This window comes from Brienomyrus brachyistius, chromosome 8 (genome assembly GCF_023856365.1).
Source record: "Brienomyrus brachyistius isolate T26 chromosome 8, BBRACH_0.4, whole genome shotgun sequence".
Lineage (NCBI taxonomy): Eukaryota > Metazoa > Chordata > Actinopteri > Osteoglossiformes > Mormyridae > Brienomyrus > Brienomyrus brachyistius.
Genome location: NC_064540.1, coordinates 28,626,944 through 28,654,229, shown reverse-complemented (window position 1 = coordinate 28,654,229; position 27,286 = coordinate 28,626,944). Strand labels below are relative to the sequence as shown.

Genomic DNA, 27,286 nt, shown 5'->3' with positions numbered 1-27,286 from the left:
ACAAAAGTATTGTAACAAAAGGAATGTTTCTGCACCAATAGAGTGCTTATTTTAATTAATACTTTATTGGTATTTAATTGCTTCCCGTAAAGAAATTCTCTTCACGCCTCCCCTAGCTTGCTATCTGTATGTGGGAGCAAGCTGACCATTGAAAGGCAGCCACCTCTTACAGTGCCCAGCGACCTGGGGATTAAGGGCCTTGCTCAAGGACCTGCAGACGTGCTGAGGCTGGGCTTGAATAGAGGCTTAGCCCACTGAGATTATCCAAATTAAAAATGATTATTATGTATGTGTTAGATTTACTAGATTTCCATTAATTTAGCTTTCAATAGTATAGCCATGATGTAGAACCAGTGTCCAGGTGAGGACGGATACTGACATGGGAAATGAATCTTGATGCTGATAGTGTGATTCAAGAAGCCAGTCAAAGTGCAAAAGAAAAGATAGCTGATATTGTTTAGGAAATACTCATAAATTCTTCACTCACTTCATTGGCTTCCCGTCTCCGCCAGGATTTTGCTTCTTACACACCAATGCGTCCATGGACATGCCTCCCCCCCCCTACCTCAAAGAACTTATCAACCCACAACGCGCAATATGTTCCCTCCGTTCTACGCAGGCTAACCTCCTCCACAAACCAAGAACCAATCTAAAGACTATGGGAGATAGGGCTTTCTGTGCTGCTGCTCCACGCCTATGGAATGCCCTCACTGACTTCCTGAGGGCACCACAACCCACTGACTGTTTTAAAAAGCATCTAAAGACTTTTCTTTTTAACAAAACCTTTGGTTCCTCCACTTAGAGGTTTTAAATTTGTTTACTTTTAAACTATTTATTTTGTCTCTTTTTATTTTAACTTGTAGCCCTTTGAGATCCTGGGATGTAAAGGGCATTATAAATAAAATGTATTATTATTATTATTATTATTATTATAACTATTCAGGAAGCACACTTTCTTTTCAAAGGATGCGAGGGAAGGTGAGAACTCATTTTGTCAGCATTCAGTTTTTAAGCCACCTCATTTTCTTGCAAGGGGAACCAAAAATGTGCAAGAAATATCAGTTTGTATCCTTAGAAGACATATGGATAAAGAGCAGTATCCGATGTGTTGATCTGATTGCTCCATTGTATTTCTGCAGCTGTGGGGTATAGGATGGTTGCAACAGTATTGCGCAGTTGCCTCATTCTGCCATGTTGGTGCATTGTCAGTCATGGTAGTGGAGTACACCAGGTATGCGAATGCAAGCAAGTCAAGTAGGGCTTTATTGCCAAACCAGTCATATGCAATGCACTATATACATTGATGCAAAATAACATTATAATTAAGGAAAACAAAATTAAATAAAAGCAATTATATAAATAGAAAATATATATTACTGGATGTGATCCATGCAAATGGTTGCGAGCTGTCCACTATCAGTCATCAACTATCTGGTTTCTTTGTGGGTAAAACTGAAGAAAATGAAAGTGACTAAAAGTCTGGAGGTTTAATCTCTTTTATATCTGGCTGGGTACAAGAACTGCAGAGGAAAAAATGTGGATGAAAAATTTTTGTGTATTCTCAGGTTCGTACAAATATAGATTTCATATTTATTAATAATTTATTATTATATATTATGTGTACGATAATAAAGCCCTATTCCTATGGCCTTCCTATGGGGAAGATGGTGGCACAGGAGGTAGTGCTCTCGTTCGGCAACTGGAGGGTTGCAGGTTCAAGCCCTAGTTCCTCCTGACCCCATCAAAGTGTCCTTGAGCAAGACACTGAACCCCAAATTGCTCCCGGTGAGCAGGTTGGCGCCTTGCATGGCAGCCTCCGCCACCGGTGTGTGAATGAGTGTGTGGATGGGTGAATGTGAGGCATGAAATGTAATGCGCTTTGAGTACTCGTAGGAGTAGAAAAGCGCTATATAAATGCAGTCCATTTACCATTCCATTTATTCGACTTGCCTGCATTCACTTGCTCAGGGTACTCCATTACCATGACTGACGATACACCAAGATGCTGGCACAGGGTGATTGCACAATACTACTGAAACCCACAAATAGGGGAAGAATAGGGGGTCTCACCTCCATGGCCGCCAGCTTGGAGGGGGAGCTCTGGGAGCCTGAGACAGGAGAGAAGGGGCTGAGGGGGCTTGTGAGACTGACAGAGCTAAGTGGGCTGGCAGGGCTGTTTGTACTGAAGGATCCAGATGCTCCGCTGACCACTGTAGAAGAGAAGTGAACACACAAAACAGACAGACATGCTGTGAAAACTGATGGCTCTATGTACTCCATTGTTCAACAAATATACAATACTGTGCAAAAGTCTTAGACAGGTAAAGAAAATGAGCTTTAGATTGTCCTCATGTTGGTGTAAAACTATGATATTATGCCTGTCAAAGTGTGTCAGCTTAGCCATTTCAGAACCTCTGCTAAAATCTTCCTAGTAGTTGCAGGGACTGCCCAGTGCAGCCATGTATTCTTTGACTTGGCCACTAGCAGACCTCATATAGCTAGTCAATCTGTTACTGACTTTTTAAACCAATATATTTAATTATTTAATTAAGCTGTTGGTGAAATTTACAAAATCGTGGAATGGCTGAGGTGCCCCTGAGGAGAAGTTTGTTCATCTAGCCATCCACCTAGATAACAGTAACTTTTTAGAAGACTAGTTTTTACTAGTTTTTATTGTGTTTCTTTTAATTTGCACATGTTCTAATGTTAAATTGTGTTTTTTTGTTCAAAGCCAAAGTACACTTGCTACCCAGATAAACAGCTTTATACATTTCTTTGGACTGCCTAAGACTTTTGCACAGTACTGTAGATCAGCAAATAATTATCCAGTAAGTTTGAAACATAGATGGGGTACTTTTGAACTACCCCTTAAATTAACCTAATCCTACTTAATTAGAATTAGAAACGAATTTGTCATACGAGGAAAGGTTACTTGAGCTAAATCTGTTCAGTCTCAAGCAAAGGAGACTGAGGGGGGACATGATCCAGGTATATAAGATTCTAACAGGGTTGGATGCTGTTCAACCAAATAGTTACTTCAGCATTAGTTCAAATACACGAACTCGTGGCCATAGGTGGAAATTAGCGGGAGAACATTTCAAACTGGATTTAAGGAAGCACTTCTTTACACAACGCGTAGTCAGAGTATGGAATAGTCTTCCTGATAACGTAGTGCAAGCTGAATCCTTGGGTTCCTTTAAATCAGAGTTAGATAAGATTTTTACAACTCTGAGCTATTAGTTAAGTTCTCCCCAAGCGAGCTTGATGGGCCGAATGGCCTCCTCTCGTTTGTATAGTTCTTATGTTCTTAATTCATAGAAATAGAAAACATAAAAATTTTTGATTATGTAAGTTTTGCATAGAATGAGGAGTAACCTCATTCAAACCAAACCAAATTCAGTCCATGTACAATCTGATGTGCTACATTGTTTTCCTGTCTCTTCTTAGTCACTAAGGTATTAACAGAGAGAGCTTGGTCATATTTATTCCTGATCCCCTGCCTGTCAGTAACTACAGTACCCTCTATGTTGTTATTACCTCTGTTTTTCGCAGTGTCCATGCCCCGGGATGGGTTGTTCTTGTGCAGTCCCTCAAGCACATCCTGGATTTTCCAGAACTCTTTCTGGATGTGCTGATGCAGCAGCTCATTCTATTGTGCAGTAAGTCAAAGACATAAGTAAAACATGTGATGATGACTATGAATGGCAATTGAAGTCAAAATATGCATGCTTCATTTAGCTAACTTAGTCGTAAAATAGTAGTAAAGGAAAACAGCAGGAAATCTGCTGGATCTGACCAGGTTCCCCCACCACACTTAGGGTCCGTGCAGATCAACTATTGGCCACATTGGCACACAACTTTCTTTGAGTGCACACCCCACATGTTTCCTGTCAACAAAAAGCCTCCTCCCTGAATGGCTACACACACACAACTTTTCAGTTTTGGGGCCATAACAGTAAGGTTTCTGTATCCTCATATTTTAAGAAAAAAACTCCCTTTCCCTTTAATTAAACAATCAACTGTTTATTTTTCCAAATAACCGTATATTTAGCTTGGTAGCGTCATGTTTGCCTACCAGGTAGGGGTATCATTGTACACGGTATTATGATATGCCTGTCATTTTCTTATACATACTGGTGCAAATATAAGATTGTGTTTTTCCCCAAAAAATACATATAAAAAACTAGGGTTGCATTTTCAAGTTGTAAAATTTAAATGTCATTGTACAACAACAGACGGCATACCGAATGGTTTGATAATATATCGAGCCGTGATACATACCAAACCATGGGCAAATGGTATCATACACCTTTAATGGTGAATAAAAGTTATTCCGATTTTGGAGCAAATCAGTGATCCGAGACCAATAGTAGAAGAATGAGAAGTTAGTGTGCTCTCATCCAATGATCAAATCAGGCAAAACAAAGGCTTAGAAATTGAAGAGGGATGCCAGTTTTTTCATTCCGTATTAAATAGTTGGTCTTTCAATTGATTTACACTACCAGTCAAAAACTTTTTCACATGGGGTTTACTGTTTTTCTATGCATTTCAAAAACTGCAGATGTTTTTCTTCTTATTAAGCACTGAAAAGTTCAGTCAACAACTATAAATGGAAATATAAGTCAAATAAAACAAGCTTCCTTTAGAGCATGGAAGAAGTATGTAACAGTGCATGTCTGACATCCTGTTAACTGATTGTGTGAGGAGGGCATAGTCAAATTTTAGGCTGTCCTTTAACTTTAAATGCACTGGTGAACTGTTTCATCCCATGAAACAGAGCAGTATTTAATGTCCCTTGTAAAAAGAATGACTTGAATTTTCTCTGCTGTTATAACTGCTAGAGAAGGTTACTTTGATGAAGGTTTCTTGCTAATGAATGTACTGATAAGGTGAACATGATGTAAATTCATTTCTTAGCAAAGAATATCGAGTGGGTTTTTTTTTTTTTTAGCAAATGTTAAGTGATTAACATTCAAATGTAGAAAATTTCAGTGTGTGCAAAAACGTTTGACTGCTAGTGTCAAACCAGGCACTTTTGCTGTACTGGGATCATCCATCCATCTTCCAAACCGCTTATCCTACTAGGTCGCGGGGGATCCGGAGCCTATCCCGGAAGCAATGGGCACAAGGCAGGGAACAACCCAAGATGGGGGGCCAGCCCATCACTGGGCACGCTCACACATGCACTCCTATTGGCAATTTAGCAATTCCAATGAGCCTCAGCATGTTTTTGGACTGTGGGGGGAAACCGGAGTACCCGGAGGAAACCCCACGATGACATGGGGAGAACATGCAAACTCCACACACATGTGACCCAGGCGGAGACTTGAACCCATGGACGGATTATGGGTTGTGTGGGCCCCAGGGCAAAACGTTCGCGAGGGCCCCCCCCCCCCCACCACCACCACCACCACCACCACCACCACAATTCAAGGGCCCTTGGCACCCAAACGCCCTCCCTATAGGGTCAGGGGCCCTTGTAGGCAGAGGATCAAAGAATGTAGGCCCTCTAAAATAGACAAACGAAAATACATTGTTGATAAGCGTTGCAAATTGTTTTGGGCAAGGGGCCCCACGGGCCCCCTGCACCCCAAGGGCCCCTGGGCAGTGGCCCCGCTGGCCTGGTCCGTAATCCGTCCCTGCTTGAACCCGGGTCCCAGAGGTGTGAGGCAACAGTGCTAACCACTGCACCGCCCCCTGTTTCAGACATATTGCACAAAAAAAACATTTCTTGAAAGTGACATGTGCATGGATGGAGAGAGGCAGATTGTGGGGAGGGGGGGTACACCTCTGTCTTGAAACATTAATCAGCACATTAACGGGGCCAGGTGGGAAAAAGAGAGATGTTGTAAGGATGCATAATGAATGAGTAATGAATAATTTAGGCCTGTTAATAATTGATATGAAAAAGTCTACTTCAGTATTATCAAGTTTTAATTTAGCTCTTAAGCTTTTATTATCATAGTACGTTCTAAAGTTATTGACAAATATTACATGATAGAATCAGTGTACTGAATTGAATTAGAAGAAGGCCATCTGAAGCCTGGGACACTACTGGCTTATAGGTGTCGCTTTACCTGCCCACCAGCGTTCAGCTGTTCCCAGAGGTCACCATGAACAGCATTAACTTCATCCTCCAGTGCATCAAACTCCATCCTGATTGTGGTCAGGGTCTAATATCATTAAGAAGAGGAACACTTACTGTTATTCAAGAATATATTATACATAGGCATACAACTTTTTTTTTTTTAAACAGTTAAAAAAAACTGTAATTAGATTTGTCACTGTTCACATTTGACATGCTGATTTATTAGTAAATGTGTCTTTCATCATCTTACATGTTATCTTTCCTCTGTCATATGCATTCCATCCTGTGTTTCTAAAACTGTGTCCATTCTCTTTATGTCATTTAATTGTAGACTTTCCCATTCCTCCTTGAACTCTTCTACTTAACCACTTATTTTTAATCATTTCTCAGAATTGCATTATGCAGCCTTCCAAAAATGCAGAACACATACATTTTTCATATGAATGACTATAATGATCTCACTTTCTGTCTTCTCTTTGCCATATAACATTATTAAAGTCAATAGTCAACCATCAACCACTCTGTAATGCCTTAGATGTCAATGGTATTTTGTTTTCTATGCTTTGTATGTTGTCACTCACACCTCCCCCACCAAACATTGAGTTTCTACTAGCCTTTCATCACCCATTAAGCCACATCCTAGCTTGTGACCCAGCTCGGATGTCTTACACTGGATGCCTGTGAGAGTTCTCCACGAATATTGATGAGCTGGTTCTGCAGTGTCTCCTTCTTCAGCTGTAGCTTGCTGGCCACAGAGGGCTGGCTCCTGTACAGCTCCAGTTCCTGGTGTGTGGCCACCAGTGCCCCCTCCAAGCTCTCCTGGGTGCCATAAGACAGCATAAAATAATTGTCAGGGAAGGAAACTCATCTTTACCAGATACTTTTCACTTGGTGTTGTTCCAGACTCTTCGAGGTTCTTTAGCAAGATGATTGTTCTAAAAGCTGTAGTTAGAATATAATAAATGTAGTATACTTTGTTTCCTTTGAAAGCCCTAAACAAAAATACCTTAATAAACTTCCTTAATAAGTCAAAAAGGATTGACTGATAATTCCTGTAAGCATGAATGATCAGGTCTCCTACTTTCTTTTACGATTAGACAAGTTTTGGGAGATAAAGTTTAATTGTAATGTACAGTTGTCTCTGTTGTCATATGTTATGGAATTAGAGTAACTTTGTCTTCCTGCTTTCATGACAACCTCTTTCTTACATTAAACATTGGTGAGATTGGTAAAGTTGTGTTATCAGCGTTTTCCCAAAAGTGTTAGCAGTCAGAATTCTTGGATCTATACTAGTAGTTTCTGTTGTAGTTTACAATGTTATAATTACCTTTTCCATACGGAGACGCTGAACTATTGCCTCCTGCTCCTTCAAAAGTCTGTGCTGGTCACATAGTCGGCCCAGTAATTTCTACAGAAAGGAGACTACAAAGGTCATCTTCACGAACATCACTGTTTATGACTGATTAGTAACAAAATGTGCTGGTAAATTAAAATGTTATTCTTAACTGCTGAGAGACAGCAATAAAAACTATTATGATTAAATATAGAATTAAGTCAGAATGAAAAGCCTTACGCCAGTTTCAATCTCATTAGCCTTGTACAAGGGGTGAATGTCCCTGTAGACCTCATGGAATGGGGGAACCTGCTGGAAAGAAAGGAAAAAAACTGAATGACAATTAAAAACCAGCACAGATTTAAACACTGTAGTTAGGACCAGAAAATAAATATTCTTGTACAATATCACACCATGCAGTCTAAAACAGATTTTTTTTTTTTGTTTTGCAAATGTAAAGTGTTGGTTTCCGATGGCCTAAAATTGTATTGTAAAAGTATAATAATTTGCTTAGTTTTGAGAAAATCATTTGAAACCAGTCAATAATTTGAACAACATTCCTTATTCCTCATAATGATTTCAGCATCCATTCTTTTAGAGATAAGATATTCGGCTTTTAGATAAATAGGAAAGGCTGTGTTTAGCATTTTGCAGTGAATCTTTAGTGGACTAAATTGGTCCTTTATAATTTAAGGGTTGGGATGAAAGGAAAAGGGAAGAGAAGGTGGAAGAAAATGAATCAGACCATTATCACTTTTATATCGGCGTGGAGTGCGGGTTAGGGTCTTATGCCTGTGATCTGAAGGTTGCTGGATCGAATCCTGTGCTCAGCAGAGTAGATGCATTATCACTGGGCCCTTAATTTTTAACCTTAAAATGCTCCAGGGGTGCTGAATAAATGGCTGACACCCAGATGATGATGATGATAATAATAATAATAATAATAATAATAATAGTAAAAACATCAGTGTACTCCCTGGGCCATACCATCACCAGCTCCAGCCATCTAATACTTACTTCTCCATCTCTACACTTTCTAGATGTTCTGTGTGGATTAACTGGAAATGTAAAAGTAAAAATATATATATAACTCTGAAACTACGTCAATGAAGTTTTTGCATATTCCACATGCCATTTTGCATCTTTCCAAACCAGTTTGGTGGTTATCCATACTTCTTTTCCCATCCATCCATCCATTTTCCAAACCGCTTATCCTACTGGGTCGTGGGGGATCCGGAGCCTATCCAAGAAGCAATGGGCAAGAGGCAGGGAACAACCCTGGATGGGGGGCCAGCCCATTGCAGGGCGCACACACACACCATTCACTCTCACATGCATGCCTACGGTCAATTTAGCAACTCCAATTAGCCTCAGCATGTTTTTGAACTGTGGGGGAAAACCGGGGGACCCGGAGGAAACCCCACGACGACATGGGGAGAACATGCAAACTCCATACCCATGTGACCCAGGTGGAGACTTGAACCAGAGGTGTGAGGCGACAGTGCTAATCACTGCACCACCATGCCGCCCCCATACTTCTTTTTATATGTCTAAAAGTGTTTTTTGTATTGCAGTAAGACCTCGGACATTTGCAAGGTTATGTACCAGAACCCGTCACAAATGGGGAGGATTCGCGGATGTTTGTTAGAGTCACTAAAAATGGTAATATGTGCTTGTTTCTATAGTTCTATACCCTAAACATGCTCTCAAAACACTTTAATTTAATTTAAAAGTTAGTTTAATACCCTTAATAAAATGTTTGATGTAAAAATAGAGTACAGTATCGCCTAACAGATATTTGTCACACTAGCACATTTACGGTACAGTACAACTGTATAATGTTACCCATACTAATTCATAGAACACGGCATTGGCTGCTGTTTTCGTTTGCATTCACAATAAGGGAAAATGAGTAAACGAATGGAACTGTAAACTTATTGACAAAAGTCATATACGTAACCAAGGTACAATTTAATAAAATACATAATGGAAACATGTACTGTACATACAGGGTACAGGTATTCAATCAATTAAAAATTACGTAAAGACATATAGAAATAATAAGTTGTAAAAGTATTATCTATGTGCTAACCAATTTTTATTAAACATTAAAAATATTTAATAAAAAACAGTAATATGGGTACTCACCAATGATGAATTTTGATTTAAGATAATGATGATTATGAATTAGATGTGCTAATAAAAAAAGAAGTATGGATACTATTTACAAAATAGTAAATTTACTATTTTCTAATATTTATGTAACCATTAGCGTTCCAAAGGGAATACATTTTGTGGATGGGATTTGCATCTTGTACAGCTCAGTACGTTCCATAAAAAAGCCACATTTTTTAAGTTTATATTTAACTGGTTTATATTGTATGTCTTGAACTTTCCCCAAAAACACAGTAGAATCTTCATTAACAATTTTTTTCATAGCAATTTTACACTTAAAAACATGAAAACTTATAAATTACTATGAAAATTAAACATAGTTTTTTGATGATTTCGCAAATGTGTAAAAAAATCGCTGATGCAAATAAGTTTGGTTCTAATGAAATTTTCTTGGATCTGTGAATTTGCGAATAATGAAGCACGAATGCATGAGGGCTTACTGTATTTATATTTTAGGTATAATTATTTATGTTCTATTTATTTCTCATTTGTACTATGACCAGCATTTTATGTGACATTGCAATAAAAAACGTAACAGATGACAAGGTAGTTTGTAAATCCTGTCCTAGCTCCCCCTGACATGGATTATGTGGTCACGTACAACGATAATACTTCTGCTCTTTCTTGGTTGACCTCTGCTCTCTGAACATCAGTGCTGCCACCTACTGGAAAAAAACGAGTCAATTTCCTTGAACACGTGTCGTTGTTGTGCAGAGATGTGCATAATCTCAGCTGGACAAAAAATATTTGGCCTACACCTTCATGTCTGCAGCCAGTGTAAACCCTGATGACAAAATTTACATCACTCTGTGTGTGACCAAAAGTTCCCATGGAATAGTGAAGTATGAATTGGCTTTAATACAGCACATGGTAAAAAGTAATATATGCATACATCTCTGAACTCATATCTTTATAATAATGCACAGGTCTGCCGTGTCTTGCTTGTGCCTGGGGACAAGTCAAAAATGACTCATAAACTCTCCAGTTTACGTCTGGAATCATGTGTGAGCAGTTCAAAGCTTTTAAAAGTTTAGAAGCATACAAGTATTTTCTGGCTGGTTAGGTATACAGGAAACTTCCAGAAATAATCACCCTATCATATCAAATGTGAGAGTTTTATCCTTATTTTATTAATACTGCAATGTCTAATGACAGACAGACAGTACATAAAACAATTGTGTGTTAATTTTTATATCAATCTTGGGTTGGGTGATATGATAAAATATTTTAGCATGATTTTTTCAGATCAAACAATACTGATAATTCATTATTAACTGTCATTATTTCTTTACTTTGATGCTCCATTTTTACTTAATTAGAAATTAAATTAGAATTGCCCCAAAACAGGTTTATAACGTGACAAATTAACTTGACTGGAAACTAAAATCTAATTTAAATAAACAAATCATACAAAAAACCTATACATAAATCATACATATAAATAACACACACACATGTGCATTCAGTGGGCTACCAATTCTCCCATGTGACTCCTACAATCAATTTACTGTATCTTTTTTGGGGTCTCCTGGAAATCTATGAACTGTTAAACTATGTTTATCACCTCTCTGACATCTCGTGGATATTCAATAAAAAAAAAAAGTTTGAAAACTAAATTTGTCGCTGTTGCTTTTTCGGCATTGTACTATAAGGCATTGCTTTTGGAAAGACCGTGTGTTTGATCGGGCACTACGTCAAGAAAAATAAAGGAGGATAAAACATAAAAAGCTTTTGTGTAATTCACAAATATTATATAATGTTTTTGACAAATTATTACAGCAGATTATTAAAAAGTTAGAGGGCCTTTTTGTGCTCCCTTGACTCAGGGCCTGGGGACAACTGACCCGGTTTTTCGCCCTGTTGGTAGCCTTGATAATGCACGATACGTCTCCCATTACAAATGAAATCATCTGTACTTTTAATGTGCAAAAACTATGCTTTGTGGTCATTTACTTAATTAGGTATCATACACACATGCACACACACACACACACACACACACACACACAGAGTTCAAAGTGAAGCTTAGGGCAGTGCAAAGTCAGGTTATACTGTATACCCAGTACCTTTGGAGCACTTTGTGTGACCAGTTTTAATGCAATTTGGTTCACCAGATCTGTGCCTGTTCTTTTATGTGTCACTAAAACATGATTAAATTCCCCCCCCCCCCCAAGATAAATTTTGTCAAGTGGATGGGTGGGGGTTCACCAATGAAAATATTATTACAAGCCTACCTTACATACTCTCCAAAAAATGTGACACCATTCATTTCCTCCACGATAAATTTCAATTAGTTTACCATGACACATTATCGCCAGCCAACTACATGAATGCTACCAATAAATTTGTCAGAGTGGGGAAACTACTAACAAAATAAACAATACAAACTTCAAAGAATTCAGAAAATCATCTTGCGTCCCACAGTTGGATGGTAGTTTGATGGATTAATAATAAAGCTGGGCTTATAAATAAGAGAATAACATGAAACAACACGAGCAAGCAGACCAGAAAATGGCAATAAAATATAAATGTTCTGTGAAGTATGGTGAATATCTAATGTCTTCATGCTGTATTTTTTTCCAGAGAGTAGAGAGGCAGGCTTTATGTGACGATTCCCATTGTGATCCCTTCAGTAGCATGACTGACTTTTCTTTGGGTCATTCTGCACCTATTGACCTTATCCTTCAGATGGTATTGTTTCATATTTAATGATGAAAAGGCTGAAGTTTTTCAACTTAGGTTTGCTATTGCTTTTGTATGCCTGTATTGGTCCAAATATAATACAGTGTTGTTCCCCCCCAAAAAAAAAATCTACATCTAATATTGGGGTCATCTATTATTCAAAGGCTAGAATTTAAATGTCATTATTGACATACAAAAGTGGATGATATAAACATCCACATCCTGGGAAAATGTAGCTGCATACTTCAAACATAAGCTGTGTCCCAATTTCGGGGCTGCAGCCGTCTAAGGCTGCATTCGAAGAACAAATACATCACAGTGGTACAACGAGGCTGTTTCATTTCAAAGGCTCCTTCAAGTGTGGCCTCGAAATGCGTCTTTCATCTGTTGGATCATTCATGGGCCTATTCCAAGATTCTTTGCGTGGATTTTAAAAAGAATCAGCCTACAAAAGGCCATGTCCTTCAAAGGGTGCAGCCCTGTAGTAGACACAATCAACGCTGTTTTACCAATACAATGTGGTACGAGGCGTAATTCCACCCACAGTGCATAATTGGCTGGCAATATGACGCTGCGGAGTTTGTCAGCAGAAACTGGCATGCTTTGCTCTGCATGGCACATATTTTTAAATTGTCTAAATCAATACATGTATTTGTGTATTTAGGTTGATTGTAAACTGTGTTATGTTTGCTGTGGAATGCATGTGTTTCGTTGCTGCCTAATCGTGAGTGTCATGTAAATTGTTGGCTTCCTTGTCTATACTACGGATAGCGGCTATTAATAAATATATTAAATAATATATTATATTATTTACTTATATATTAAATATAAGTATAATGTAATTTTCATTTTAAAAGAGCTGTCATATGCCTTATTAAAATGATTCAACAACTCACCACAATATGTTTTTTGCTCTCATTATGTGGGTCTGCTGCATCAAAAACAATCTGTGCCCTCTAGAGTTAAGTAGTTTGTAATATTGATTATCTATCCTTATTCCCCCATAAATAATACATTTGTTTATTGGAATGTTTGCTGTTTCATAAACTTATTCTAATTCAGTTGTCCATGGTGACAAGATAACACTTGTTATTTCTAAAACTTTTTTTCCAATAAGAGTTGCAGAAAATGTGAGGGGTTATCTGATAATTGGGGTGTCTTATATTTGGGCCAACACTGTATTTGAGATGGCTACAGTTCTTACTCAGCTGTTGATTAGAAGCGTTCTAAAAGAGCTCACTTTCTGCAAAAACTGTAATCATGCCAAATGATGTTTATTACCCTCCTTTCACTATATTTGGGAAGCTAGGCCCTCAGTGATAGGTTATGGCTCTCCTCTCCTGCAGGAGTTATGAGCCCATAGCCTGCCTCTCTCTGACAATCCTTCCTCTCTTACTTGAAGGTAGAATTTGGCTCTGGGTGAGTGCTCCACCATTCTGGTTACCAAGCCGATCAAGTGGTCGCCCTCCATCACCTGGGGTGAAATACAAGGTCACTCTCTCCACTTGTCCACCTTACTGAGGGACCAATGGCATTTGTGAAATCAGTGATTGCTTAACTACAATGAAACCAAAAAGCTATAATGGGAGGGTTTTATTGCTAATGAAATTATGTTTGTTTAACTAGATGTAGGATGTAGATATAATAACCCTGCGCTGATATTAAGCATTGCAGTGTTTTAGCCCTCTCCTTTAGTATGTTGTTTACAGACCCATGGAGTGAGACACAGAGAGTGGCAGAGGGAAGGCAGGACAGTGAAGGTGGAAAGGAGTTTGGTTCAGAGAGAAGGTGTAGAAAACTTTCCCACATCTAACAGATGTTTATATTTCCTCAGTCTTTTGAAAGATTCATTCCAAGCTTTCCTTTAAAACACAGCCACAAGATTCTTCTTTCAAATATAATTTTGAGGTAATTTTTAGTGAAAGCAAAAAATACTTCAAAATTCAACATAAACTAGTTTATTTACTTGCTATTAAACCCTGAAGCCTTTATACCTCACATAAAATATAGATATGCAGACAGATAACTCATAATATTATACATTGTTGCACCAGTTTGATATTTATTTAGATATTTCATTTACATAGTTCTGTTGAGTTCAGACCTTGTAAAAACTCACCTGGAGGAAAGTAGTGTAGTAAACTCTCAAAACACGTACGTAAAAGCAACCTTCAACTAATGAAACCTTCACTACAATAGCGAGCACAGGGTGAAACACCCACCTGCTGGTCTAAGTACTCCAGGTTCCTCTGAAGCTGAAGGTCTAAGATGTCCTTCTGGGGCAAGCACAGCAGCAGGAGTCGCAGGCAAAAAAGACAGTAAGAAACAGTTGCAAAAGGAAACAGAAAACCATCCCAACGCAAACACACCTGTCACAGGGGCCCTCTAATTATCCCAAGTGTACTAGCTCTACTAGCTAGACTACATGTTTGACAGAACTATATCAACTTTAATCTTCTGGCATCCATATGTAATTCTGCATTATCCAAAACAAACAGTGTGGCCAAGAATTATTTGTACACTGTGAAAAAATTGTCAAAAATGGAAATGAAATTGAGGATATTAATTGTGACATTTCATGACTCTTCTTAATGCATTGGGTATTTCAGCAGGTTTACTCATGTTGGGAAACTCAACGAACCCTACAAATGCTTGTGCTGAGAAGGCACAATAAGGCTTAATAACTTGTAGAAACTAAGGGCACCCAATTACCTGCCTATTTGGAACACCTGCTATTTGTGTTGTGTTAAATGACCTATTATGACTGGGAACACTTCCCATTCTCACATATTCGTTCAACTCTATGAATGGCCAGGTGTACAAATTTTATTTTGAATAAAATTTTTTCTTGTTTCTTTACATAACACGCACTGATGTAACATTTAGACAGTTTTTAAAGTTTGTTCTTCAATATCCTCAGTTTCATTTCATTTTTGACTATTTTTCACAGTGTATAAATAGTTTTTGGGTACACTGTACACAAGTAAATAGGGAACATACCATTTTGTCATGCAGAGAAGGTGAACCGGGGTACTTGTAATGATACATTCCTTGGCTAGTGGACCGTCTGTCTCTGGTATACTCATACTGAGAGAAGGACGAAAAGTGAAAGCATATATGTATATATGTATGTACAAAACATACAATTAAACATGTTAATATCTATTTAAAATCAATAATTAATTGGTTTTGGGAAATCCACAAGGCAAGAAAATAGGACTAGGAAAGAAAACGAATCTAGAGGGTGAGTTGTACCTTGGGTGAGCTGATTGACCTTCTGAGGCCATAAATGGAAGGGTCAGCATAAATGGGATCTTCCCGGTGTCGCCCTGGGCCACGGTCAAAGGGAGCACTGGGAGAGCGGACTGGCGATGGGAAGTTGCGAGGCCCGGGGGAGTACGGCCCTGGGGAGGAGGCGGAGGGCGACCGTGGCACAGAACGCGAGCGTGGTTGCATGGACAGGCTTCGCATGGATGTTTCCGCTGACTCTAGCTGGCCATGATAGTAGCCTGGGGGAGGGACAGGCGGGGCAGCCGCCCACTGGGGCTCACGCCCATAGAGGGGTCCGTCCATCAGAGAGCGCCTGCGTTCTTCGGTTGCCCACCGGGGTGATAGCTTATCAAACCCAGCTATCATGGAGCAGATGCTCTCAGGCCGTATGCCCGGGGGATACAAGGGGTACTCTTCATCGTAAGGGGAACCACTGTACACTCCGTAGTATTCAGGAGCCATGCCTCTGTTCACTGTGTAGAAGTGAGAAGGACTATGGGAGGAGATATCAGGTGGATTAGAAATTATCTGAGCTGTAAAGCAGGGTCCCCATCACCATGACAGCATTATACTTTCACTGGAAAACCAGGGCTTTAGCAGCTGCGAAATAACGATGGGCATGGTTGATAAATAAGTGATAAGTGAGAGGCATTGTCCTCTATATTTAGAGATTCAGTGCTCTAGATATGCAGATTGGCAGCTGAACCATTAAACACTCTTCATTGTAAACTATGTATGGAAAGTAAATATTTAGGTCCTTTTCAAAGATCATATGGTTTTCTTCAATGCATAAAACATGTATCAATCAAGAAGACATCATTACTCATCAGAAAAGCAATACCTGCGTATATCCTCCTGTGCAGTCATGCTCCTACGCTGGTTCACCCATTGCTGCAGTTGTGTCATGGAGCTTTTTCTCTGTGCCATCCTCTCTGATTGTGTCCTTGGCACAAAGCCCCTGCGCAGTACTGTGTTTTCCCGCTGATCATGTGATTCCTGTGGTTGGAAGGCTGGGTCATGGGGAGACTCAGATTTTCCCCACCCATTTGGTTGATAGCCACTGTCTCTACTGTTTAAGTGTGGGGTCCCCAGTGTGGTGGGGCTGGTGGTCTCTTTGGATTCCACACCATTGACCTCAGGCTTAGCATCCTGCCGAGTAGCCTTCCTCGATTCCATCCTCTGGGTGTTGCCCTCGCCATGCTGGTGAGGCTCTGCTCCTTTAGTCACCGCCATGGTATTCCCTCCTGCTGGAGGGATGTTCTCTGAGTTGTTCCTGCTGGAATAAATGCAGCTTACACAACAGCAGTAATAGCAAACATAATTTGGGTGTTACCCTCATAAAAGGCTTACATTATTCACTATTATATATAGAAATATTGTTATGATTCATGTACAGTACAGCATATGCATGATGTATAGGTTTGGAAAAAATTATGGAGACACCACATGAAGAACTTTAATTCTGAAGTGACCGAATCGCAATTGCAAATTAAGCAACGAAGTTGAGTCATATTAGGCTGAATGCCTACAAGAAGTTTGTATCAAAAAGGTATGACAATCAGCATCAGAAATTGAGTTTTCAAAGCAACATGAGACAATATACAAAATGCATAATCTGGTATAAGAAGCACAAAACGTTGACCCCTGAGAAATTAAAAATGATCAATCGGCAGATTGTCTAAAGCAGTGGTTCATGGCAGTGATTCTTCATATGAACCATATGAGGAGTCTAAAATTATGTGTGTGTGTTTTATTTAACAGCATCAGAAATTTAGGCTAGATGGCTGATCTGAAATCTGTCTTGATTTGTATGTAGCCTAAACCTATTTCTCTCACAAAGGCGATAATCACTGGTTAATCACTGACAGATAATGACTCCGTGTTACATCTGATGTCAATAATATTGTAATATTGCCCAGTCTATTAAGTCTTGGAACTTGAATTGGTTCACTGATCCTGATGAGATTGGCTCCTTAGCTATAGAAATTTTGTACCCAATGATAAGACATTTTTCGATACACGATAGTATCTAAACAACTTGGTAGGTGCTATAAAAGTATCGAAGGTTTGGTACCCAGCATGAATTAAGAATTCAGAGTGCAAGGACTCTACGCTGTAGAGGCTGCTGGGATTGCTGCACTGTGCGGGAGTGGTGTAGACGCTGTGTGCACTTGTGTTGTGTTGTGCACCTGTTGAAGCGGTTGACTGGATTATTTGTAAGTATATTTGAGTGTTTGTGTGCCAGTATGGTTACGTGGGTGGTTGTTGTTTCTTTTTATATATTTATTTTCTCTCGGTCTGCGTGAGTACTTGTCTGTCCTTGTTAATAGAAAGCGCAAGTGTTATCGATAGCTGAGGGTGTTGCGTGAGTGGCATTTCTGTCCGCATACCTTCACATCAAACACCCGTGGGGGTAATATCTAATATCGGTAACGTTAACTCGGAAAAGGACAGTTGCTCCTGAGCTTTGCTCAGTCGTCAGTTGGGGCCGGGAGGACATTTTTAATTTTTTCCTGCTCCAGCAGTAGCCTGATTTGAGAGGGTTTTTTGTGGTTTTTCGGCCTCCCTAGAGCAACTTTGCTTTACTTCGCTTTATTTTAGTTAAACGTGGTTCAGCAGGAAGTTAGTCTCGGGTAGATAATTATTAATTTGGTAATTTTAAAAGTTTAATTTCAAAGGTTGCTATCGCTGACACTGTCATATAATTCCGTTTTAACGCAAGTGTTAATTTAGTGTTTTTGTACTCTGCACCTTATTGTTTTAACTGTACGTTAATTAGATCATCTAAAAGTTTAAATACACTTTATTAATATACTGGGCTGGAATTAAAGGATGGGGTCATAGTGAGTTAGGTAATTATGGGGCCAGCTCAGTGTTGTGTTTGCAAGATGTTTGCCCTTCTGGATGTTTGCATCCAGTTGGACTTCATCTGCAAGCGATGTAAGTTAGTGGACTCACTCATGATCAAGGTTCGTGACCTCGAGGAGCAACTGGCTCTCATCCAGCACAACAATGAGTTAGAGGAGAGAGTTAATACGCCTTTTAGGCAGAAGGTGTGTATGCAACAAATGGGGAGGGGGGAGAATGAAGGTCAAGAGTGCTGGGTGAACATAGGTCGTAGACATAGAAAAAGGCGTACACAGTTCACAGAGGCGGCATCACCTGAAGTGATGGTATCTAACCGCTTTCAGGTGCTACCAGCTTTAGAGTTGGAAGAGACTGGGGAGGCAGGTGGGCCCTTGGGCACCAAGGAGTCGCCTACCCCCTGGAGGAGGGAGGTTGTGGTAGTAGCGGATTCAATTATTAGAGGTATAGACAGTTATGTGTGCACCCATGATAAAGGGTCCCGTATGGTGTCTTGCCTGCCTGGTGCCCAGGTAGGGGACCTTCTGAATCGTGTGGACAGGCTTTTGGCCCCAGCCAAGGTTTATGGGGCACTGGAAGACCTTCTGGAACAGGTGGGACCAGTTCAAGCCGGACGGGTTGCATCTGAACCAGAGGGGAACCAGTGTGTTGGGGGTGCGTATGTGTATAGTAGTTGAGGAATGTTTAAACTAGGGACTGGAGGGGGGCAGGGAATTTAGTTAAGAATATAGGTGGGGAGAGATGGAAAGCCCCAATTAATATTAAAAGTGGGCACTGTAAAAGGCCTACCCTTTGCGGTCTGTATCTAAATGCTAGGAGTATTAGAAACAAAATTCATGATTTAAAGGCTTTAATTTCATCAGACACTTACGACATTATAGGAATAACTGAAACATGGATGAGTGACAATGATGGAGAAGAATATAATGTGCATGGTTATACTTTGTTCCGTAGAGACCAGATAGGAAAGAAGGGAGGTGCTGTTGCAGTATACGTAAAAGAAAACTTACAGGCAAGGGAGCTCACTGATAAAAATAAAAGTAAAGAAGCTGTAATGGGGAAACTAGATGCTAAAACGTCAAATGGCCTAATTGTCTGTGTTTGTTATAGAGCACCTAATGTAGCTGCAGAGGAAAGCAGAATATTATATGACGAAATCAGGATTATGAGTAATAAAAATGATGTAGTGGTTATGGGTGAATTTAATTTACCTGGGATACAGTGGGTCTCTGGCTCTTCCATAAATGAACTTGAGATGGTGGAATTAGTACAGGATTGTTTCTTTACTCAATTTGTTAATAACCCTACCAGGGGAGAAGCCCTTCTTGATCTTGTTTTCTCTAATAACCAGGATAGGATTTGAAAATTTGAGGTTTTAGAACCACTGGACGGTAGTGATCATAACATGGTTAAATGTGAGGTAAATTTTAGTGTCCAAAAAGTCCAACACAAAAGTATACAATATTAGGAAGGCTAACTTTAATGGTATGAGACTGAAACTAGAAACTGTAAACTGGATGGAGTTAAATAGCAAAATGGTTGAAGAGGCATGGAATTTTTTTAAAAGCTCATTGTTGCTTTTGAGGACTTCATACCTGTTTCTAGCAAAACTAAATCTAGGAAACTACGACCAAAGTGGTTTACTAAGGAAATTAAGAATAAAGTCAGGAGGAAAAGGGTTCTATGAAAATAAAAGTGTCTTCCAATATTTTAACTCCAAAAGAGCTCTAAAAGCTGAAATTACTAATTTGCAAGAAAATTATATATATTCAATTATATTTCTTATAATCGAAAATGAAATTGATATAGTAAATGAGTTTAATGATTATTTTACACGGGTGTTCACAGTAGAGAACACAAGCAACGTATAACTGAGGCTGATGTGGTACTAAGCCTTGCTAAGCTCAAAATAAATAAATAACAGGGTCCTGATGACATCTTACCTATAGTTTTAAAAGAAATGAGGGATATTATTAGCCAACCTTTAACTTTAATATTACAGAAATCGTTATCTGCTGGTGTAGTACCTTCCGATTGAAAGCGTGCTAATATAACACCCATATTCAAAAAAGGAGATAGAAGTAATCCAGCAAACTATAGGCCAATCAGTTTAACTAGAATTACTGTAAAAATAATGAAAACTATAACCCAAGTGAAAATGGTAGATTATCTGGATTCAAATAACATTCTGAGGGATAGTCAACATGGATTTAGGAGAGGTAGTGTCATGCCCGGCTCGTCCGCTCCTCGTGTGTGCCACGCCCCCTAATTACCCAAGTGTGATTTCCTGATCGTGCCCAGTCGTGTCTTGTTTCCTGCTGCCTTGTTCCATGTATTTAAGTTCCTGATTTGTACTAACCCGTTGTCTGTCATTGATGTTGGTGAGCGTCTTGCCCCCGTGTTCCGTCCTCGTAATAAACTCCCGTTTTCCCCGTATCCCGCTTGCCTGCCTGCTCCTTACCCGCACGATCGCCGCTCTGCCCGCTATCGCCGAACGCTTCCCGTGACAGGTAGATCCTGTTTAACTAATTTACTTCTGCATTTAATTAGCGACTGGGCTGATACATGGCAGATGAAATTTAACATAAATAAATGTAAGGTAATCCATGCAGGGACCAGAAATATAAAGTACAAATATTTTATGGGTTCCATGGAAATAAAGGCAGCTGATTATGATAAAGACCTAGGTGTGTATGTTGATGCTTCCATGTCCCACTCTCGACAGTGTGGGGAAGCAATAAAGAAGGCCAATAGGATGTTGGGTAACATCTCTAGGTGTGCGGAGTTTCAGTTAAGGGAGGTGATGCTACGACTATATAATTCCTTGGTAAGTCTTCACCTACAATATTCTGTGCACGTTTGGTCACCATACCTTAAAAAGGACATTGCTGCCCTAGAAAGGGTTCAACGTAGGGCTAACAGAATAATTCCTGGACTTGGAGGAGAATGTCTTATGAGGAGAGGTTAGCTTAGCTGAATCTGTTTAGCCTCGAGCAAAGGAGACTAAGGGGGGACATGATCCAGGTATATAAGATTCTAACAGGTCGGGATGCTGTTCAGCCAAATGGCTATTTCAATATTAGTTAAAATACTAGCACTATAAGTGTAAATTAATGTAACCATTAATGAATTTGAGGAAGCACTTCTTTTCACAGCGTGTAGTTAGAGTATGGAATAGTCTTCCTGCTAGAGTAGCGCAAGCTAAAACCCTGGGTTTATTTAAATCAGAGTTAGATAAGATTTTAACTACTCTGAGCTATTAAGTTCTCTCCAAATAAGCTTGATGGGCCGAATGGCCTCCTCTCCTTTGTAAATTTCTTATGTTCTAGTCTAACATGGTGGAAGTCATTTATTCCATTGATTGTTCTATGTACGGTAGTTCAGTAAAGGCCATGAAGATGGGGTTATGTAAGCACAGTACCTCAGAGCAGGCACAAAATGCATGCACGCTGCCTCACTCATGGCGTGCACCCAGTCCTCTTGCTCTTCTGTGCTGTCGGCACTGAAGAAGTAGGTGCGGGTGCCGGCGTGCTCAGCCTGCAAACAGAAGCCCGAGCTCCCGTTACTATTTGCCTCCTTCTCTTCCACTTCACAAAAGACCTGAGGGGGTGTGGGGAAGAAAGAGAAAAAGAAGAAACAGATGGGTTTTCAGTAATGCAAGAAAAAAGATTAAAACGATTTATACCATATTTAACTTCAAATACCACAAAGCATGCACTGCACACAATATCCAAAGTGGCCCTAGACTTATTTTTAGGCAATTTTAGATTTATTTACATCCATCCATCCATTTTCCAAACCGCTTATCCTATTGGGTTGCGGGGGGTCCGGAGCCTATCCCGGAAGCAATGGGCACGAGGCAGGGAACAACCCAGGATGGGGGGCCAGCCCATCGCAGGGCACACTCACACACCATTCACTCACACATGCACACCTATGGGCAATTTAGCGACTCCAATTAGCCTCAGCATGTTTTTGGACTGTGGGGGGAAACCGGAGTACCCGGAGGAAACCCCACAACGACATGGGGAGAACATGCAAACTCCACACACATGTGACCCAGGCGGAGACTCGAACCCGGGTCCCAGAGGTGTGAGGCAACAGTGCTAACCACTGCACCACCATGCTGCCCCCAGATTTATTTACACATTTACTAAATTAATAGCATTATTACAAAATTATTGTGAGTAGTGATTATAAATTATTGGTGTAATTTATACATATTCAATTATGCAATACACAATAAACAGTCTCATTCAGTTTCAGTACAGTGACACATAAAAACTGTTTCAAAATCTGCTCCTATACTTAGATTACTTATTGGCTTTGTACATCATTAGTAATGAGAGTAAAAAAAGGGCCCAAATTCACAAAGCATTTTATCTTACCACTAAGAGTACTCCTAAATCACACTATAAGTTTTTATCTAAGAGTTTTTTCGTGAAAAAAAAAGAAAAGAAAAAGTGTTTAATCATTCCAGCACAAAGTGGCTAAGAGCAACTTTTAGTTAGGAAAGAGCCAGTTCCTAAGCTGAGTAAGACTCCATCGCTATGGCTAACGTTAGTTCTCATGCACGAGCTATAACTAAGGGAATTGGTTGATGAGAGGCCAGTATGTGCTGGCAAAAATGTAAGTGCAACATCCTGTAAACACAAATACAGTGGAAACCGCTTATAGTGGCCATAGTTATAGTGGTCAACTGCTTGGGACAGAATCATTCCTGTATAAATGCTGTTTAAATAATTTGCATATAATAATCAAGTAGTCCACTTACAGTGTTTCCACATATGGAAAAACAATTAAATTATTATTATTTTTTTGTTTTTTTTTTGATCACCCTGCTTTGCCTTGCAGTAACCCGTCTGTTTCTGGCTAGCTACCTGAGGCTAATGCGTCATGCACACAAAACATGACAGAAAAGGAAAGCAATTTTCTCTCAATCACAAATATAGACTCATCAGAGTTTATGATAAACTCCCGAAACCGTCAACAAAATGACGCAGCCAAATTACAATAAGGTATATTTTATGTACAGTACATAAAAGCAAATATGCAATTCATATTATAGCAAATATGAATTATGAATTATACACAATTCAGTAATGTACAGTACTGTATTTTGAATGAGTCAATAAAATTCTGTATATAGTGGCAATGTCAGTCTTATTACCTTATGTTCATCTAATAAATATTCAAATGTCAATTACATGGTAATCTGCCTGAGACAGAAAGAAAAGAAAAAAATCGGTTATAATAATCACCCGCTTAGAATGATCAATTTCACCTACACAGACGTGATCACTATAAGTGGTTTCCAGTGAATATGATTATGATGTTTCAGTTTGTTGGAGATATTATTACATCCCTCACAAGCTCCACAACAATCATTATTTCCCCCTGACCGAGGCGGTAATTCAGCGTTCGTTTAATGCTTCCTAGATGTTGCGACATGGATTGACAGCAGCCATTTTGCAACTGTTTGCGAATTGGTCTTCGTGACTTAGCAGTCCTCTTGGCTACTTTTAGCGCCTTTGACTAAGGTCAAATGTGCTACTTTTAGCACTAAGGGGCTTTGTGAATAAGTCTTAGTAAAAAAACATTTAGGACTGACAAGCCCATTAGCAGAGGTAAGGAGTGTGCACAATTTGTTGCCACACCCACCAAACGACAAATCAACTCAGGGATGAGATCCTGAGTGCAGCCATGTGACAGGCAATACCTCAGCACCACACTAGTCTAAATGGACCAGAGTGAGTTTTTTTCTGGTAGCTGGAGTGCCAATCCTGCCACTAAACCCCAAGTTTTTCCCTGTAAGCTGGAGGACCTCCTTATAGGGCTGGATGTAGATTAACGTCATACCCAGGAGGATTTTTAGGAGTCTCCTAAAAAGGCAAGTTAGGAGCTACTTTTAGCTTTAAGATGCTTTGCGAATATGGGCCCTGGTCAAGTTAAAAGTATACTCCAATTTAGCAGTGATATCTTCAATAATACATTCAGCTGGAATTTCTTAAAACACACAGAAGTCCTTAGTAATTGGATACATAACTTTCAGTTAATGGTGGATGGTTTTCCTTAAAGTGAAGATTTAATCTTCCACATTTAAACTATTAAACTATTAGTTTAAGCCTTTAAGTGTTTGAAATGGGTAGAAATCAGTAAATTCAATAATTCTGGTTTCAGTAATTTAAGTTGTAATGGTAAGGCTGTTAGTGTAGCCCAGGTATTGCTTTTTGTACCCCAGGAGCAAATTATGGTTTCAGGACAGGATTACACTGGTGCTGTGAAAAGCAGAGGGGATACCTGATAGTTAACTGCAGGATTCATGGGGAACAGGGAAGAATCATTGAGGTTAAATGGGATAATCTATCTATCCATCCATCCATTTCAAATTGGATTGCTGCTTCTCAAAAAATTAAACAGAACAACAACTCTTGTCTGAGACCCATGAATCCAGCAGGCTGTTGAACAGGCATGCATCTATGAAGCAGAGGAAACACGTGATACACTACCTACAATAAGGGAAGTCATCTGGAAACAAGCAGAATGATGTACGGAGCCCTCAAGAGCCCTCAGACACATGGGTAAACAGGAAAAAAGGAAGGCAGAGTGAAGGATCAAAGGTCAGTTGTCAGAAAGTCAACCTAACAAGGAAGATGTTGACCAAGGATAATGAAGGATGAGTTTTTATGTATTTTGTGTTCATTTTTCTAGAAGCAAAAATGATTAGTATATTACATAACATTACAATACACATTTTTCATTGTTCTCGTGATACCACTTTCTTTCCTGGTTTTTGATCCAAAAACATAATTAAGTTACAAAAAAGGTTTCAGCTTTCATTAACAGTTCAAAGAAAGCATACACAAAGAATGTTACTCATAAATTTTCACAGATAAATATTGTTACATGTTGTTTTTTTTCCTTTACAAGAAAAATACTCTCAACACCTTTTTACTAGAATTAGTAGCCCAATCATACAAAAGGGTTTCACAGAAACAGTGCCGAGAGCCATTGATTTAATTCTATCCATACAACACAAAGCTCCAGTCAGGTTCCTGAGCATTCATGAGCATCAAAAAATATCAGAATATTATCAGTATAGATTATATAAATATTTTCTGTAGTTACAAGATACTCCATAAGGTGGCAGTAGAACTACTTTTTGAAAATAGCATGGGAACTATCTAGCTGTTGGGTAATCATAGCTGGGGTCACTGCCATGAAGCCAAAGGATATGAGCCAGAGTAAACAGACAATGGTTGTCCACTGCAAGTCACAAACGGTGCATAACAAATATGTTACAGAACATTGATTAAAATGAAGGAAGCAAACTAAACATATGACCTTTTGAGATATTATTTACAGGTAACTACTAAAGTGATGACCTGATTATTCAAGCACACACATAAGCCTCTTTTAGGTTTTGCCATTCTGACATGTTGACATTACGCACATTGCCTGGTTTGCGTTTTCAGCTTAAAATAATAAATAATTTCAAAACAAATTGATTTTCCCCTGCTATACCAAAATTGCACCAAACAGGGTTTGTACCGACGCATGATTTTTGTGTTCCATAACACCCCTATTAACAGGCAGTTTTTAACAGAATGTGAAATTCATTTTGTGGGCTGTACAGAACTGTACTGTGGGCTGGATGTGGCTTGCAAGCCTTGAGTTTGATATATGTGTTGTGTGGCATCAAGCGGGTATTCCAGAAAGCAAGTTAGGGTTTAGATGAGGGTTTTTTTTTTTTTGCTTGGACATTGAATATTATTTATGTGATCTTGACAGGAGCCTTGACAGTGATAATAAAGTTTTGAATTGGAATAGTGTTTGATCACTACCTGCACATTAATGCTGGTAAACGTTGCCTGTTCACACAATCTCCTGCATTTGCAGCATGAGTTCCATGCTATTATGAATCATGAAATATTTAGACAATTATATTACATTGCTATAAATAATGTGATATCCTATCAACTTTTACATAATAAATGAAACCCTGCAATTTGGTGGAATTGTCCTTTCATTATTCTCAGAGGTTTACATCCAGGAAAACAACAAAAATGTACAGTGTGTCCGGCATGTCCTATATTATACAAGAGACTTCTAGTAGGACAAAAATGGAGGGCAACATATAAGGCTTGTAAAGATATAGGTGAACATCTACAGTGTGATTTTTTTTTTCAAATGAGATGTTGAAAATGGGTGTTCAAATAAATAAGATAAACTTTAATCAAATCAAATTTAACTTTACTAATCTCAAGGGAATATTTTCAAGAAAGACTCTGTGTATGAAATGCTACCCAGCATCAAAATCAATGTTCTCAAAACTGTGTACTCTTTGCCCCAGTTGCAGTAATTGACATAAAAGATTATACTGTGCTTAATCACTTCATGAAAATAGAACTTTCAATGGTTATATTTAAGACATTAGCACCAGAGGAAACACCTTGTTTACATACAATATTTTTTGCAAAACTCAAGGTTGCCAATCATGCCCAGAAGCTAGTTTACAGCAACAATTTACAGAGGTGTACTTTTACAGGCTCCACAGGTCAATAATACTACAGGCTACCTATACAAATATCTCAACAAAATAATTTATTTAGAGGAAGCAGTCACACTAGCTATTTATGCAGTCCTTTGCCCTGCTGGTATTTTGGTAAATCAATCTAGGCAGTGAAAGGGCTGTGCTATTCCCTATCCGATGAACTTGTAAACACCCAAATGATACTGCACAGGTTAAGCATTTCCATAAAAGCCCTTTGTATCATCACCAAGAACTACTTACTAATGTCTGATGCCAGTTGAGCCCTGGCTGCTTCTGGACAAAAGACGAGCGTTTTGGATGTTTAGCCATAACTGTGAAT

General features: G+C 39.1%; 1 protein-coding gene across 22 annotated transcripts in view; it reads right to left on the bottom strand.

Moving 5' to 3' along the window:
- The window catches only part of plekha6 (pleckstrin homology domain containing, family A member 6), a 104,900-nt gene that overhangs the window by 23,962 nt on the left and 53,652 nt on the right, over window positions 1-27,286 (bottom strand). For 9 of the 22 annotated variants that reach the window (XM_049022499.1, XM_049022497.1, XM_049022498.1 and 6 more), the window contains 12 exons: window positions 21,835-22,013; window positions 16,390-16,824; window positions 15,534-16,041; window positions 15,279-15,365; window positions 14,501-14,554; window positions 13,675-13,752; window positions 7,662-7,733; window positions 7,416-7,496; window positions 6,758-6,907; window positions 6,078-6,173; window positions 3,538-3,649; window positions 2,071-2,210 (listed from right to left, as the gene is read on the bottom strand). In XM_049022499.1, the coding sequence (XP_048878456.1) occupies window positions 2,071-2,210; window positions 3,538-3,649; window positions 6,078-6,173; window positions 6,758-6,907; window positions 7,416-7,496; window positions 7,662-7,733; window positions 13,675-13,752; window positions 14,501-14,554; window positions 15,279-15,365; window positions 15,534-16,041; window positions 16,390-16,824; window positions 21,835-22,013 (1,992 nt within the window). Of the gene's footprint in view, window positions 1-2,070; window positions 2,211-3,537; window positions 3,650-6,077; window positions 6,174-6,757; window positions 6,908-7,415; window positions 7,497-7,661; window positions 7,734-13,674; window positions 13,753-14,500; window positions 14,555-15,278; window positions 15,366-15,533; window positions 16,042-16,389; window positions 16,825-21,834; window positions 22,014-24,922; window positions 25,202-27,286 lie in introns of those variants that run through there. The other 13 variants (XM_049022490.1, XM_049022504.1, XM_049022506.1 and 10 more) reach the window with 12 other exon arrangements.